At 43.1% G+C, this 17,564-nt stretch overlaps 1 protein-coding gene across 2 annotated transcripts in view; it reads right to left on the bottom strand.

The window, feature by feature from the left end:
* The window catches only part of ATRN (attractin), a 180,028-nt gene extending 164,711 nt beyond the window's left edge, over window positions 1-15,317 (bottom strand). For both annotated transcript variants that reach the window (XM_025399043.1, XM_025399044.1), the window contains exon 1: window positions 14,810-15,317. In XM_025399043.1, coding sequence (XP_025254828.1) covers window positions 14,810-15,261 — 452 coding nt within the window. In that variant the 5' untranslated portion in view covers window positions 15,262-15,317. The remainder of the gene's footprint in view (window positions 1-14,809) is intronic.
* Between the last annotated feature and the right edge of the window lie 2,247 nt (window positions 15,318-17,564).

The raw sequence follows: 17,564 nt of genomic DNA, 5'->3' as shown, positions 1-17,564 counted from the left end.
GCTGGCGGGAGGAGGGAAGGGCATGGGAATGGGGCAGTGGTAAAAGTGAAAAAGACTGGCTACGAGCTGCAAATGTTGAAGCTGGTGACAGACACGTCAGACTCGTTATACTTTCCATTTTTGTTTATTTGAAATTTTCCAGAAGAAGCTGCTAAAAAAGAGAGAAAGAAAAAAAAATTACCTATGAATGAATTAGACTGACAGCTGACTTTGGAATACCAGTAATAAAAATCAGAAGACATTGAAAAAAATATTCAAATTGCTCAAACAAAACACTGATCAATCTTAAATTCCAGCCCCAGCTATATGAGCATTCAAGGGTGAAGACAAAATAAAACAATAGACAAAATCTGACATGCTTGCCAAAAGAAAAGCTCACAAGCACAGTTCAAAAATTCAGGCCAGGTGCAGTGGCTCATGCCTGTAATCCCAGCACTTTGAGAGGCCGAGGCAGGGGGATCATGAGGTCACGAGTTCCAGACCAGCCTGACCAACATAGTGAAACCCCATCTCTACTAAAAATACAAAAATTACCCAGGCACAGTGGTGGGCGCCTGTAATCCCAACTCCTTGGGAGGCTGAGGCAGGAGAATCACTTGAACCCAGGAGGCAGAGGTTGCAGTGAGCCAAGATCGCATCATTGCACTCCAGCCTGGACAACAGGGCAAGACTCTGTCTAAAAAAAAAAAAAAAAAAAACCACTCGAGGCCGGGCGCGGGGGCTCAAGCCTGTAATCCCAGCACTTTAGGAGGCCGAGACGGGCGGATCACGAGGTCAGGAGATCGAGACCATCCTGGCTAATACGGTGAAACCCCGTCTCTACTAAAAAATACAAAAAACTAGCCGGGCGAGGTGGCGGGCGCCTGTAGTCCCAGCTACTCGGGAGGCTGAGGCAGGAGAATGGCGTAAACCTGGGAGGCGGAGCTAGCAGTGAGCTGAGATCCGGCCACTGCACTCCAGCCTGGGCGACAGAGCCAGACTCCGTCTCAAAAAAAAAAAAAAAAGACTCAAAGTATTGGCAAATCAAATCTAAAAATCTGTATTAAAAAACATATCATGACCAAAATGCGTTCAACTCAGGAATACAAACATGGTCTAACAATTAAAAACTGTATCAGTGTAATTTACCACATTAACAGATGAAAGACAAACATCAATATGATCACAGGTCACGTTCTATGTGCAGGGAACTATTTCATAGGATTCCTTTTAAAGTCAAGATCAAGACCGTTCAACAATGTCCTACAATGATAATATTCAACAACATGAACTAGCTCATTAATTAGACAAGAAAGAAGGTGTATATGGATTAGAAATAAACTGTCACAACTTACTGGCAGCATGACTATCAACATGGGAAACAGGAGAATCCACACACAAACTACCAGTACTACAAGAGCTTAGGAAGGATTCATAGATATACAAATTCAAAATACAAGGAAATCAATTCTGCCTTTGCACTTCTGCCATCACCATGATGGTGAGGCTCAGCCAGCCTCTGATACAGAGATGTGACAGCTGTGACACCCTCATCCCCACCAGCTGAGCCCAGTCAACCTCCTGCCTAGATCCAGACAGGTGAATAAGTTTACTAGACATCAGAGAAGTGACCAGATAAATACAGATACTCATGAGCTACATATTACTCAGTGCAATAATAATTTTAAAATCCATTCCTAGGTACTATAGTAATCAATTAGTTTCTAGTAATAACAAAATTCTCTATCTAGTAGTAAATCTAATAAAAGTGTGTCAGATAATTTGAAAAAAGCTATAAGAATTTACTGAAAGATATAAGAGACCTAAATAACTGGAAATATAAAGCATCTTTCCAGAAGGATGCGAAGGATGGAAAAGCCCTCTATTATAAAGATGACAGATTTCCCCAGGCTTATCTCAACATCAAGTGAAATTCCAAACAAAATATCAACAGGGATTTTTGTTGAAATTAGAGGAGCCAAGAGTTAAAAACAATCAAGACAAATCTGAAGTTTTAAATGATCATAGCACAATTCAATTCAAATGGGGAGCAGGGGCAAAACTGTTCTATAAATGGAACTGCAACAATTGCTTACCATATAAACATAATTAAATTAGGTCAGTATATAACAAATCATTCACAGAAGTAAGTTACAGGTAGATAAAAGTTCAGAATGAAATAAAGCAAAATGTTTAAATTCTGAGGAAGTGAAATATAGAAGAGTATATTTACAAGGTTAGTACAGGAATTTTAAAATATAACACAAAAAGGACAAGCCATAAAGGAAAAGAATTATAACATTTACTACATATGGGTTTTGGTTTTTTGGGGCTTTTTAAGAGACAAGGTCTCTCTCTATCACCCAGGCTAGAATGCAGTAGTGTGATCTTAGCTCACTGCAGCCTCAAACTGCTGGGCTCAAGTGACCCTCCCACCTCAGCTTCCCAAGTAGCTAAGACTACAGTTATGTGCCATTATACCCTGCAAATTTTTAAAATTTTTTATAGAGATGGGGTCTCACTGTGTTGCTCAGACTGTTCTCAAACTCCTGGGCTTAAGCAATCCTCTCACCTCAGCCTCCCAAAGTGCTGGGATTACGGTGTGAGTCATCATGCCTGGCCTCATATATTTTTTAAAATGAGGATGGTTATTAAACTGCTATGGAATTGGATTCTATTCAAAATATATTTTTAAGGTAATACTGTATAATGGGTTTTTTTTTCAGCAGCTCTATTTATACTATACAGAAATTGTATCTTTGCAACTCTATAAATTCATTTTTTTTTTTAAATAATGTGTCAACTGCATGTCAACCTAAAAGCAAGGAAGTAAAAAGAATTTCAGTTATTTTCGAGGTGTTTCAAAAGACTGAAGACCACTACCCTAGAGAAAAATCACACATGTATATCCATAAAGAGATAGATAAAGAATGTTAATTGGGCCGGGCAGAGTGGCTCACACCTATAATCCCAGCACTCTTGAGAGCCCCAGGCAGGCAAACTGCTTAGGCCAGGAGTTCAAGATCAGCCCGGGCAACATAGTGAAGCCTGGTCTCTACTAAAAACACAAAAAATTAGCTGGGTGCGGTGGCACATGCATGTAGTCTCAGCTATTCCAGAGGCTGAGGTAGGAGGATCACCTAAGTGTGTGGTGATTGCACCACTGCACTCCAGCCTGGGTGATAGAGTGAGACCCTGTCACAAAAAAAAAAAAAAGAATGTAATTGTAGCACTATTTGTAACAGCCAATGTTGAAAAATTCTAAATGCCCATCAGCAGGAAAACGGGTCAGTAAATTGGAATCCTTCTGTAATTAATATTAACTATGAATCTACTAGAACTACATTTATCAACAGATAAATCTCCAGCATATCTCATCTCAATATTAAAAAATGCTACATGTTTTTGGGAACAAGATATTGTTCACAGAAATATCTCTGTACTTTCTCTCTGGTATCTGTAATAAGAGTAGAAACACGCAAGAGAAATAATAAACATCAACTTCACCATACTAGTTACCTCTGGGGAAAGGGTATGGTGAACAGGGATTAAGAAGGGGTGGTAACATGGGGACCCTGGTCAGTATCTGTAACATTTTGTTACTTAGAATAACATTAATATGAAGAAAATTCAGAAAAACCAGGTTGCAAGTACAAAGAGATATTCCTTGCATCTCTTCCATAGGCTTCGAATATTTCATATTAATAGGAAGTTATAGTTAGTTCAGAGACTGAACCAGCACTAAACATATTATCACTTTAAAGAAATGAGTTATACATTTTGTCAGTATTGGTCAGTGTTTCTCAAAGAGTTGGCCAAATACTGCTCCCATTAAAAGACAGTCATGGCATCTATCAAAAGAGAAGCATAAGACACAATGATATTTATATATAAGTTATGAGAAGGCATAAAATGAATCTAATTCTGCAGATCTCAAGATCATCTTTGCCAAACCTTCTGATCAAAATCCTTGACAAGATATCTTCAGTACTTCAATAACAAGTGTTCAAAAGGGAAAACTGAGTGACAATTACAGCCAGGTTGGCCTTTTCATTCAATTTAGAGAAAAACTATCCAAACAGGAAGTGTGATATTTGTAGAGAAATGCTTACAAATAGCTGAAAATCGCTATCATTTTATCATTTAGAATCAAAACATGCAAAAAAAATTCTAAAAAATAATTGTGAAAGCACAAATTTATGAATATAAAACGTTAGGACAGGTAAACTATTTTTAATAGCACAAAACACAGTTAAATTCAATCTCTATTTTAATATACATTTTATACCAAAATTTAATGTCTTTTTTTTTGTCTACAACTCACGCTTTTCCTTACATAATTAAAGCACATAAAACAACATATGCACCATGTTTTAAATAGAGTAAGGTCAAATTTTCCTTTGAATATCATTATAAATTATATTTAAAATATACCTTATAATCTTTATTAACAAACTACTTTTACTTTATTTAAAATTATCTTAAAAACAGGATACATTTTTTAAAGGATTATTATTTTTTAATTCCTACGAGAATCCATAAGATTATACATTTTTGTGAAAGAATCTGTGAATTCAAAAATTGAGAAAACACAGGTCAAGGGAGGTTACTTATGTGACTCTTAACAGCAGCGGACAGAATTCCAAACCCTAATGTTTACTGGCTTCTTAGTAAACCAATCAAAAAATTATTCGAATACAAAAAGGACCAAGAGAAATTAATTGGAAAATTCATTCATTTAATAATTGTATACTTTTAATGTCAAATTCTAAAAAAAAAAAAAAAAAAAGGAAATTCACCCATTACTAAAATTAACTTCTCTAAGTGAAAACCAGAAAATTCTAAATAGGTAAACATGTAAATAAATAGCTAGAACTGAAGTCCACCCAAAACGTAAACAGAAAAACTGAAAACTTAAGAATTAAAAATTTAAAGGGTCCAAGCATGGTGGCTCTCATCTGTAATCCCAGTACTTTGGCAGGGTAAGATGAGAGGATTGCTTGAGTCCAGGAGTTCGAGATCAGCCTGGGTGACATAGTGAGACCTCATCTCTACAAAATTAAAAAATTAGCCAGGCATGGTGGTGCGCACCTGCAGTTCTAGCTACTCAAGAGGCTGAGGTGGAAGGATCACTTGAGCCCAGAGGCTCAACGTGGTTGAGGCTGCAGTGAGCAGTGAATGCACCACTGCACTTCAGCATGAGTGACAGGGTAAGACCCTGTCTCAAACACTCGAAGATCAATCCACTAGCAGAAAAAGAAAAAAAATTTTTTTTAATGTTTTCATTGAAAGGATGATATCAAACCATGGTCTCAGTGATAAAAGAAAAGCAGTTAAAGAGATATGACATAAAGAAAATGAAAAGTGGGAAAAAAAAAGCAAGACAAATATAAGAAAGCCATCATAAGAAGGAAGTCACGTTAATAATAACAGACCAGTTTGAAAGTATAGAAAGAAAAGGGAAAATGGATGGAACAAAGTAATGAAATGAAAGATGAGAATAGTATATAATATATAGATGGAAGTCACTTGCCAAAATGCATGTGGGAATTCACAGAAAATAGTACAATATTATTTAAGTGGGAAACAAGTTTCATAGTAAGTTAATGGCCAATTTCCAGACACAAGTATTTCAAAAAGTACAACTACAGTTTCATTTCAGTTTTGGAAATATGATTGTGTTAAACAGAAAAACCAGTGTAAGATTTCTGTTCAGTCATAACACTAGGTACCCACTTCTATATTTCTTAAGATAAAAATATCCTACAAATATATTAAATCACTTAATCACATTTATATGGTCAAAACTGTTTTGATCATAAACATACTCTCCTTTTTATCCTATGTACATACCTGTTCTCTATACTGTGGTAAATAAAAAGCATCTGCCCATCTTGGGAACCTTTCATAGAGATAAAGTCTATGGTAATTTGTTACAGAAGCCCTAACTGACTAACCCTAGTCAGCTGACCCTCCCTCCCTCCCTCTGTATGTTAGGAATTGTTCTACTGTAAGTGGCAGGAAATCCAACTCTAACCGGCTTAAGAAAAACACAGACTGCAGTAATTCAAACCAAAAATTACACCTTCAGGCAAGTTTTGATGCAGAGATTCAGAAAGTTATCAGGTCTCCGGCTCCATTTCTCTGTCATCCTCCATCTTCTGGGAGTTGCTCTGACCTGAGGTGAATTCCTTACAACAGCAATGGTAACTCTAACAGTTCTAGGCATTATGGCCTCGCCACACAGAAAAGAAGGCAACACATGTCCTTCTAAATGCCCACAGAGGAAAGGGATCTCCGACAAAAGTCCTGAGATTCACTCTGACTGAGTCCATTAAAATCAATCATAAGCCCATTTCCAAACAATCAGCACGGCCAGAAACTGGAATGCCCTGAGGGCTTATCCTAGGTCAAGCATGCACGTGAAGCTGCAGATTGTCAGGAAGGGATGAAGAGTCCATTACAACCTTATAATCTCACCCCCTTCCTTCCATTACACCCCTCACAAGTTATGTTCCAACAACATGCATCCACATTCAGTTCTCCACACGCTGTGGGTTGGACTGTGTTCCCCAAAAAGATATGTCAAAGTCCTAACCCTGGATCCCTGTGAATGTGACCTTATTTGGAAACAGGGCCTTGGCAGATGCAACAAAGTTAAGATGACGTCATACTCGTACATCCAATATGACTGGTACTCTTAAGAGAAAAGATAGAGACACAAAGGGAGGGAGAGTAGCACGTGAGATTGAAAGGACGGAGGCAGAGACTGAAGTGATGCATCTACAAGCCAAAATGCCAAGGACTGCTGGCAACTCCAGAAGCGAAGAGAAAAGCATGAAACAGATCCTCCCTCAGAGTCTTCAGAGAGATCGTGGCCCTGCCAGCACCTTGATTTCAGGCTTCTAGCCCCCAGAACTATGAGAGAATAAATTTCTGTTGTTTTATGCCATGAGTTTGTGGTACTTCACTGTAACAGCCCTAGGAAATTAATACACTAAGTATGATAATCCATAATTCTTTGCCTTTGCAGATCAGCTCTTCATTCCTTCTGGAATGCCTTTCTCCCCAAGATGGTCTACTCATACTAAACCTCTCGGACCTGCCCAAATGTCCTCTCTTCTGTGATGTCTTCCACCAGAACCCCCAAAAGAGTTAGTTGATCACATCTTAGTCCAGCAACACATATTGCCTGTATTTTTATTATGAAGTTCTAATTCCTGTGCACGTAGCTGTCTTCCCTTCATAGTTATAATTATAAGTTCTCTGAGGGGAAAGCAAGGCCTGATTCTTACACACCTTCATATCCTCAAGGAACAGCACAGTATCTAACACTTAATATTCAGCAGATATTTATGAAGTGAATTAGCTGATGACTTATTTCAAAAGAAGATAATGGGGTCAGGTGCAGTGGCTCATGCCTGTAATTCCAGCACTTTGGGAGGTCAAGGCGAGATGATCTCTTGGGGACAGGAGTTCCAGACTGGCCTGGGCAACAAAGTGAGACCTCATCTCTACAAAAAAACTTAAAAATTGGCTGGGCACACTGAGGTGGGAGGACCACTTGAGCCCAGGAGCACTGCCCTCCAGCCTGGATGACAGAACAAGATCTTGTCTCTCAAAAAAAAAAAAAAAAAAGGTATGATTTGGGAAAATTAACTATTATAGATTATAGAGAACTGAAGATGGGCCTTGATAAGTAGAGACGAAAAGAAAGAATGGGAGAGCAGTGAGGAGGGAGGTGCTGAATTTAGCAAACATAGAAAAACCATGAAGTGGAAAGATCTGGTTAGGAAAAAAAGGGATGTGAAGGGAATGGGAGCCTTCTGCTGAGGATCATTTTAGAGGTAATAAAAGAAGTAAAATTGGCCGGGCGCGGTGGCTCACGCCTGTAATCCCAGCACTTTGGGAGGCCGAGGCGGGCGGATCACAAGGTCAGGAGATCGAGACCACGGTGAAACCCCGTCTCTACTAAAAATACAAAAAATTAGCCGGGCGCGGTTGTGGGCGCCTGTAGTCCCAGCTACTCGGGAGGCTGAGGCAGGAGAATGGCGTGAACCCGGGAGGCGGAGCTTGCAGTGAGCTGAGATCGCGCCACTGCACTCCAGCCTGGGCGACAGAGCGAGACTCTGTCTCAAAAAAAAAAAAAAGAAGTAAAATAAGAGATACGTTTTTGCTTTTTATTACACTTTAAGTTCTGGGATACATGTGCAGAATGTGCAGATTTGTTACATAGGTATACACATGTCAAGGTGGTTTGCTGTACCCATCAACCCATATTCTACAGTAGGTATTTCTCCTAACGCTATCCCTCCCCTAGCCCCCCACCCACCGAAAGCCCCAGTGTGTGATGTTCCCCTCCCTGCTCCCATTTATGAGTGAGAACAGGTGTTTGGTTTTCTGTTCCTATGTTAGTTTGCTAAGAATGATGGTTTCCAGCTTCATCCATGTCCCTGCAAAGAACATGAACTCACCCTTTTTTACGGCTGCACAGTATTCCACGGTATCTATGTGCCACATTTTCTTTATACAGTCTATCACTGTTTTTAGAAGACTGATATGACAAAGTGTGAAACAGACTCTGCAGGTGTAAGAGAACAGTTAAAGTGCAACAGAAGCAGGTCAGCAATGAGGTGAAGGACTAGGTGCACTAGAATGGCAACAGAAGAAATGAAAAGAAACAAATTTATACAGTGTAAGAGCAGAAAAAACAAACAGGTAGAAAGAGCCAAAGATTACTCCTAAGTTTTGACCTTTGGTTAGCTAAATTTGGATTTAGCTAAACCAAATAAGGAAGTACAAAGAAAAAGACTATTTTTTTCAATGAGGATAAGCAGTTTGGTGTTACACATGGTTCAGTATGAGGTGACAATAAAACATCCCAGCAAAGATGCCCACCAAACAGTGGAAGACAGAGAAGTTCAGGAGCAATATAAGGACAGAAGACATATATGGCAGGCACGTGGGTAAAGATGACTTTTCAAAAAGTCATAAGAAGTAAATTACAGAATTTCATTCCTTTATTCAACAGATATTTACTGCTCACTATGCTCCAGGCCCCTGCCCTCATGGAACTTATAATGTACTGGGGAAAACAGATGAGCCTAAATTTGTGAACATAAATTTAGGGCTTGAAGTTAACATTACTTAGTAATTACTATAAGAAAAAAATTTTTTAAACTTTTTACTTCTTCACATTTTATTTTCGAGAATTTTCTTTCTTTCTTTTGAGACAGAGTTTTGCTTTTGCTATCCAGGCTGGAGTGCAATTGGCGCAGTCTCGGCTCACTGCAACCTCTGCCTCCTGGATTTGAGCGATTCTCCTGTCTCAGCCTCCTGAATAGCTGGGATTACAAGCACTCGCCACCATGCCTGGCTAATTTTTTGAATTTTTAGTAGAGAAGGGGTTTCACCATGTTGGTCAGGCTAGTCTCGAACTCCTGACCTCAGGCTATCCACCCGCCTCGGCCTCCCAAAGTGCTGGGATTACAGGCATGAGCCACTGCACCCAGGCAAGAATTTTCATTTCACTAGTTAAAAAGGCATTTAGGTCCTCAGATCGGCAGCCAGAGAGATTCAAGTGAATTTAAGATTTTAAAATGTTAGCTTTCCTACTGTAAAAATCTATTTTCCTTCCTTTGTTTCTCAAAGTGTTTGTTGGAATTAGGTCAGTTCTTTAAAGAACGTTCATAAAGAGTGATTGGACTCAGAAAAAAATGAGACGCCAAATGGTACAATAAAAAGAACACAGGTTTGGGCATTAGACAACCCTGAGTTCAAATCCCAATTGTGCACAACTTCTGTGACCTTGGACAAGTTATTCAGTACATCCAAGTTTACTCATCTGTGAAATGGGAATAACTTCACTCTAAGGACTAAAGGGAGTTATTTCTAATAGGCAGTTGACATGATATATATATACACACACGCATACACACACACACATATATATACACCTATATATGTGTATATATGTGTATATACATATAAGTGTGTATGTGTGTGTGTGTATATATATATCATGTCAACTGCCTATTAGAAATAATATGCAATTGACATGATATGACATGACGTCATTTTTTCTAAATAAAAGATGACATAGAAATGACTAATTTTAAAGGATAAGTTAAAGGATGTCAGTTTAATAAAAATACCTATAGAATCTTTGGTGAGTGATTTCTAAGGCAGTACCACTTTCATTCATTCTTATGTGAATCTTCATAATTCAGTGATCATTTTTTTCTACTTGTAATGTCACCAGTGTAATTTTTCTTCAAAAGATAAATATGCCCATAGGATAAATTAAGCTCATTTTTGAATTTTGAATTTAATGTGCATTCAATTATTTTAAGTTCCTGCTATAGAAAATGTTTGGGAGAATTGAATAGAATAATCTGGTGAATTGGACTGAGCCTGATAATGTTAGGATGTACCTTCTGTAGGAAAAAAAAGAAAGGAAATAAGCATTTATCAGACATCTGTTTTGTGCCCAGCACATACAGTAATAATAGTAGTGGCTGGGTGTGGTAGCTCACACCTATAATCCCGACACTTTGCAGGGCAGAGGCAGTAGGATCACTTGAGCCCAGGAGTTTGAGATCAACCTGGGCAACAAAGTGAGAGCTCCTCACTACCACACACACAAAAAAAAGTTAGCTGGGTATGTTGGCATGTGCCTGTGGTCCCAGCTACATGGGAGGCTGACGGAGGAGGACTGCTTGAGCCCAGGAGGTTGAGGCTGCAGTGAGCCATAATCATGCCACTGCATTCCATCCTGGGCAACAAAGGGAGACCCTTGACTCCAAAAAAATAAATATATATACACATACATATATATATGTGTATATATATACATGACATGATATATATACACACACACATACATATATACACCTATATGTCATCTTTTATTTAGAAAAAATGTTACTAATGACAATAATTCAATAATCTAAATTTTATATAACACCCTGAGAGTTGTCCTGAGGATTAAATAATACAATGTACATGAAAATGCTCTGTGGCACACAGTATGCACTCAGTGATAACCTTAGGGAAATCCACTCCTTGTTAGCCTATGTTCCCTTCAATTAATGAAAAAACCCTAAAACGGCAATTATAACACAGGATTTACAGGACTAAAAAGCTCAGAAAACACTCCAACTTGATGCCATTCTAAATCAGAAAGGTATTCACTTAATGTCTTTTAATAACAAAGAAGTTTGTAAGTTAAATCAAAATACAAACCACTGTAATCAAAACCAACATTTCACTCTTGCCCCCAAAAGAATACTTTGACTAAAATTTTTTTTTTTTTTTTGAGATGGAGTCTCACACCATCGCCCGGTCTGGAGTGCAATGTCACAACCTCGGCGCTCTGCAACCTCCGCTTCCCAGTTTTAAGTGATTCTCCTGCCTCAGCCTCCTGAGTAGCTGGGATTACAGGCGCCCGCCACCACGCCCAGGTAATTTTTTGTATTTTCAGTAGAGACAGGATTTCACTATGTTGACCAAGCTGATCTCAACTCCTGACCTCTTGATCCGCCCGCCTCAGCCTCCAAAGTGCTGGGATTACAGGCATGAGCTACCGTGCCCAGCCTTGACTAAAATTTTATTGTTTTTTTTTGGTTTTTTTGGTTTTTTTTTGAGACGGAGTCTCGCTCTGTCGCCCAGGCTGGAGTGCAGTGGTGCGACCTCAGCTCACTGCAAGCTCTGCCTCCCGGGTTCACGCCATTCTCCTGCCTCAGCCTCCAGAGTAGCTGGGACGACAGGCACCCGCCACCACGCCCGGCTAATTTTTTGTATTTTTAGTGGAGACGGGGTTTCACCGTGTTAGCCAGGATGGTCTTGATCTCCTGACCTCATGATCCGCCTGCCTCAGCCTCCCAAAGTGCTGGGATTACAGGTGTGAGCCACCGTGCCCGGCCTATTGAGTTTTTTTAAAAGATCAGAGTCATAAGTTCCTCCTACTTTCATTTTTAAAAATGCAAAATCCCGAAGCCCATAAAATATAATGGTATCATCAGGACCAAAGTCATAATTGTCTACCCAGGAAACAGCACTGACATCACCTAGAATCACCTCAAAGGGAATGTCCACAATAAGCAGGGGAGTCCCTTCACTCATCTGTGACACCATTTGAGACAACCATTGTCAGGACTGCCTGTTCCCTGCAACAAGTAGCTCTTCTCCAATCCTCTGGGCTTTCCATGTGGACTCTCAGAGAGAGCTCCCTGGCAATCTCCCTCATAGGTCAACGACTCCAAACTTAACATCTGCCAGGTGTGTACTCTGAGAGCACCCCAAACTCGGCATGTGTGCAATTAAATGTCTAACACCTGCTCCTGTGTCCCTGTGTCTGTTAAAGGTATCATTGTCCAATCTATTACCCAAGATAGGATCTAGTTTTCTTTCCCTCACCATCCCCCACCTTTCCAAGAGCAAACCAATTCACAGGGAAGACTTGTCCATTTCACCTCTACAATACCACAAGCTCTCATTACCACTGCTCTGACCCATGCCAACAGATTCCACCTAGCTACCCACTATTTCTCATGCCCAAAGTGAGTCAACCTACTCTGAACATTACAGATTGATCTTGCTATGAAGTCCCCTTCCCACATTGTGGGTCCCCACTGCCTACTACTGTGTCCCAGACTTTCAGAACTTGAAAGATCCTCACCTGACTCAACCATCCACTCACCTGAACTTGGAAGCTTCTCAAACTGAAAATGCCCTGGCCTCCCTTCAAGGCCATTTGTATTCTGGCTCCAATCTAAAAGCCTATAATGTCATGAAAATAGGAGTGAACTACGCCATTTCACAGCTCTTGGGCTAAAGGTCAAAATTCTCAATCCAACCTACAGATCTCCACTTGGCCTGGCTTCTGCCTTTCTCTCCAGTCTTGTCAAGCTCCCCTTTGCTCTCTCTGCTCCTGCCACCTGGTCTTCCATCCAGGCTGCCATCATCCCCTTCATCCCCAAGCCTCTGTACCTGCTGGCCCCTCAGCACCCCACCCCTCACGTAGGTAGTACCATCTCACCCCTTAGACTTCACATCACTTCCTCAGTGACTTACATTACCCCCAGACTAAGTCAAGACCCCTGTTTGTTTCCTGTTCTTTACCTCCACAGCCTTAAACAGAATTACAATAAAATTTTTGTTGGATTTTTTTACTCCCAAGCTGGAATGTGAGCTCCATAAGAGCAGGACTGTCCTGTCTTGTATACCACTGTATCTCACAACTTAAAACACAGGAGCCCTCAACAAATACATGTAGATTAATGAAATTCATAAATCGGAACACCCTAAGTTACAAAAGCAGCTTCACTGCATAGTGATCCTGAAGTCACTTGGTTTCTCCATCCATAAAACTAAAGAGCTCATCTGCTCAACGTTCTCTGAGTTCCTTAGAAGACCTAACATTACCTAAGTCCACGATTTTGTTATTCCAAACTCCTCTCTCACAACTCTCTTCCATATAGGCAGCAGCAAAACTTTACTTTCCAGCTTCCACAACTTTGTTTGCACCCTTCTTTCCATCTGTAATTTTTTTCTAGCTCCACATTTCCAAATCCTACTTAATCTTAAATGCTCAAATCTAATGTTATCACCTCCTCAAAGTCCTCCTTGCATCCCTCCAGCTAGCCACAACCTCTCCATCCCTGAATTCCCACAGGCTCCCCATTGCCTCATTCAGGTCTCAGATCAAATGTCATTTCAAATGAGAACCTTCTCCAAAAGTCACCACTGGTTATAATTTTCTATCAGACCATGCTGTTTTTATTTTCTTGATAGCATTTACCATTACCTGAAATTAGCATGTTCATTTCTCTCATTTACTTGTTAAGTGCCTGTTGCTCCCACTAGAATGTTAAGATGGATGAGAGCAGGGGCCCTGTCTGTCTTGTTCACATTTCCCCACTCCCCCACATCAGACATGTGTCCAGTAAACTAGACACCTGCCAAACGCGTGAATGACTCTATAACCCTTATGACTAGGGTTATGTGCGTAAGTTATCTTTCTCTTGCTATATTCCAAACTCCCTGTGGACAAGGCCAAAGTCTGGCTAATCTATTTGTCTGTATTATCTGGAAAATCCTTGCACAACTGAAGCAAATAACAGGTAACTGCTAATTAATTTATTGATTTCTCCAAGAGGAACTGCCCCAAACCAGGCCAATTCAGAACTTCATATTGTCCAGAAACCAAGGCAAATAGGAATCTCCTTCCATTCCCTCTTCACCACAGACCCTGTTCCAATCTGCCACCTCCAGTGAGCTTTTGCCAAAAGACTAGTTCCCTCACTTTCCTTTAGAAGGACCATAGGTCCTTACATCTCTAATATTTTACAATGCTACCCTTTCCCTTTTATCTCCAGCCAACAAAGCATTTCCAGGGCCCTGTTTCTTCAGAGCACCCCACATCTCCAGTGCATCGGGGAACTCATCGGGTCCTAGGGCACATGTGGATGTTAAAAGGAAGTGTTTAAGCAAACCTGGCTAGCTCACCTTTCCTTGGATACCTCATTTAGTTGAAACAGGCCGAGTTTTAGAGCGATCGGCTTTGATGCTCTTTGGGTCCCTCAGCACTCTTCCAATCTAACCCAAGCACCCAAATACCGTCGGGGTACCCCGACCCTTGCCCCACACCTTTTCACCTTCCAACAGAGAAAGACCCCAGGCCAGAGACGATGATCTCCCCGGAAGCAAATGGCCCTCAAACCCCATGGGGCGGCCCTACCCTCTCCACTTTCTGTCCAGCATCTGCCTCTGGCCTGGAGCTGTCTCGAACGCCCCTTAGCCCCAGCCTCCCACACCACCCGCCACTCACCTGAAGCGGCCCCCGCAGTGCTGGCATTGCTCGCCCACCCAGCCGGCGAGGCAGACGCACTGGCCGGTGCCAGGGTTGCAGCGGCCGCCGTTGACACAGGGCCGGTCACATTCCTTGGCCTCGGCTGCGGCTGAGCCCGACACCGCCGCCGCCGCCGCCGCGGCCTCGGCCTCGCAGGGCAGCAGCAGCAGCAGGAGCAGCGGCGGCGAGAGCAACAACAGCAGTAGCAGCAGCCGCGGCCGCAGCGGCGGCGACAGCAGCCGCGGAAGGCGCAGCCCGGCCCCCAGTCCCGGCCTCCCAGCCCTGGTCACGTCCCAGTCCCGATGAGGCCCGCCGCTCCTGCCCGCGAGCGCTGCCGTAGCCGCCGTCCTCCTCCTCAGCCTTGCCTCAGTTGCCGCCGCCGCAGCCACCATCTTCCCGGGGCTGAGACGGCGCCCCGCGAACACATACATACACACCGCACGGCCGGCTCCGCTTCGCCTGGCCGTGCGGGGCGGGGCTGTGCGGACGGTGGCTCGCGCGGTCCACACGGGGACCACAGCGGGGCGGTGGGCGGGGCCGGCGCGCGCGTGCGCGAGTCCGTGCGTGAGTCCGTGCGTGCCGGGGCGCAGACAGTGATCTCCGGCGCGCGCGGCGCCGGGGGCGGTCTTCTGACCTGGACTCTAGAACCAGCTGAAACTCGGCTGCGCTGTCCTAGCTCTAGCTTTTCACCTTCGCCTGTCGCCCCCGGCGGCGGGGTTGCAGCCCCACTGGATGCCTAGGAGCCGACCGCGTTGAGTGTTGCCCTCCAAGAGACCCGGCGCTTTACCCCAACTGCAGCTGCCGGACAGAAAGAGCACAGGAGGCTACGTCGCGGTGTGGTGCTGGGTGCGGTACTGTAGAAGTCAGGCCTCATTCGAGCCTCTGTAACACAGGAGTAAAGAAAGAACACATGTAGAACTGGGCATAGGCCGGGCGCGGAGGCTTACGCCTGTAATCCCAGCACTTTGGGAAACCGAGGCAGGCGGATCACTTGAGCTCTGGGATCCGAGACCAGCCTGGCCAACAGGGTGAGACCCTGTCTCTACCAAAAACAGAAAAATTATCCGAGCGTGGTGGTGCGCGCCTGTAGCCCCAGCTACTCGAGAGGCTGAGGCAGGAGGATCGCTTGAGCTTGGAGAGGTCAAGGCTGCAGTGAGCTGCAGTCGCAGCACTGCACTCCAGCCTGGGCAACAAAACAAGACCCTGTGTCAGAAAATGAAGAACCTGGTATGTAGGCTGTGCTCAGTAAATGCCTAATAGACTGAAGACACACAGCCAGGCCTCTTGATAACAGACGGACTGTAGCTGACCAGACCCCCTACCTTTAATTCTGTAAAAGTTTGGAGTTACCTTGCTCCCCACAATTTGCCCTCCAACCATCTTCTCTGAAGAGAGGGCAACATAGAATTAGGAACTGGGGCTCCCATAGACCTGCCCCTTCTTGTCTGGTAGTTGTTACTCTGGCGTCCCTCAATGAGACATGTCTTCCATCAATGTAGCCTTTTATGGTCTTTGACCCTGGAATCTGGACTGGGTCATGATTGAGACCATGAGAAACCGTGATTCAGCTTCACCAACAGAAGAAGGTGGTAGGAGTGGCAATGTCTTGGTTCTAACTCTCAGCTTAAAAAAGATCTGGCGCCGGGCGCGGTAGCTCAAGCCTGTAATCCCAGCACTTTGGGAGGCCGAGGCGGGTGGATCACGAGGTCAGGAGATCGAGACTATCCTGGCTAACATGGTGAAACCCCGTCTCTACCAAACATACAAAAAAAACTAGCTGGGCGTGGTGGCGGGCGCCTGTAGTCCCAGCTACTTGGGAGGCTGAGGCGGGAGAATGGCGTGAACCCGGGAGGCGGAGCTTTCAGTGAGCCCAGATCATGCCACTGCACTCTAACCTGGGAGACACAGCGAGACTCCATCTCAAAAAAAAAAAAAAAAAAAACTGGCAAACTTGGCGGGGCACGGTGGCTCACGTCTGTAATCCCAGCACCTTGGGAGGCTGAGGTGGGCAGATCACGAGGTCAGGAGTTCGAGACCACCCTGACCAACATGGTGAAATCCTGTCTCTACTAAAAATGCAAAATTAGCTGGGCGTGGTGGCACGCACCTGTAATCCCAGCTACTCAGGAGAGTCGATTGAATCCGGGAGGTAGAGGTTGCAGTGAGCCGAGATCACGCCACTGCACTCCAGCCTGGGGGACAGAGCGAGACTCCATCTCAAAAAAAAAAAAAAGACCTGGCATCGTTGATTTTGAGCTGTTGGTGGTCATGAGCTGCTGCCCTTTAGCCACCCTGCTGTAGAGAAACCACGTGCAGAGACCACTTGGACTTGGAGAGGGAGAGCTGGGCCACTAGGCTGGTGGAGCCATCCTAGCTAAGGGATCAGTCATTGAGTGAAGAAGCTGTCTGGGTTGGGTTATTCCAACCATCTGGGCCGTTCCATGTTACCCACAACAGTAACAGGTCTTTCCTAAGTGTGACTTATCCAAAATGAGAAATAACTCATTTATCATTTAACCCTTAAATGATGAATTATTTATAATTTTTCATAAATTATGATTTATGTTATTTTAAGCCTCTAAGTTTTAGAGAGGTTTGTTACTCACTAATAGATAAGCAGAGCATTGTCTGACATAACGCTTGTGCTATGAGGAATATTCCTATGGCACCTACCTCAGAATTTGAGCACCTTGCAGTCCCTGAGAAACAAAGAAAAACCCTCGTAGACCTGTGG

Source organism: Theropithecus gelada, chromosome 10, assembly GCF_003255815.1.
Source record: "Theropithecus gelada isolate Dixy chromosome 10, Tgel_1.0, whole genome shotgun sequence".
Lineage (NCBI taxonomy): Eukaryota > Metazoa > Chordata > Mammalia > Primates > Cercopithecidae > Theropithecus > Theropithecus gelada.
This window is presented reverse-complemented; position numbering and strand designations above follow the sequence as displayed.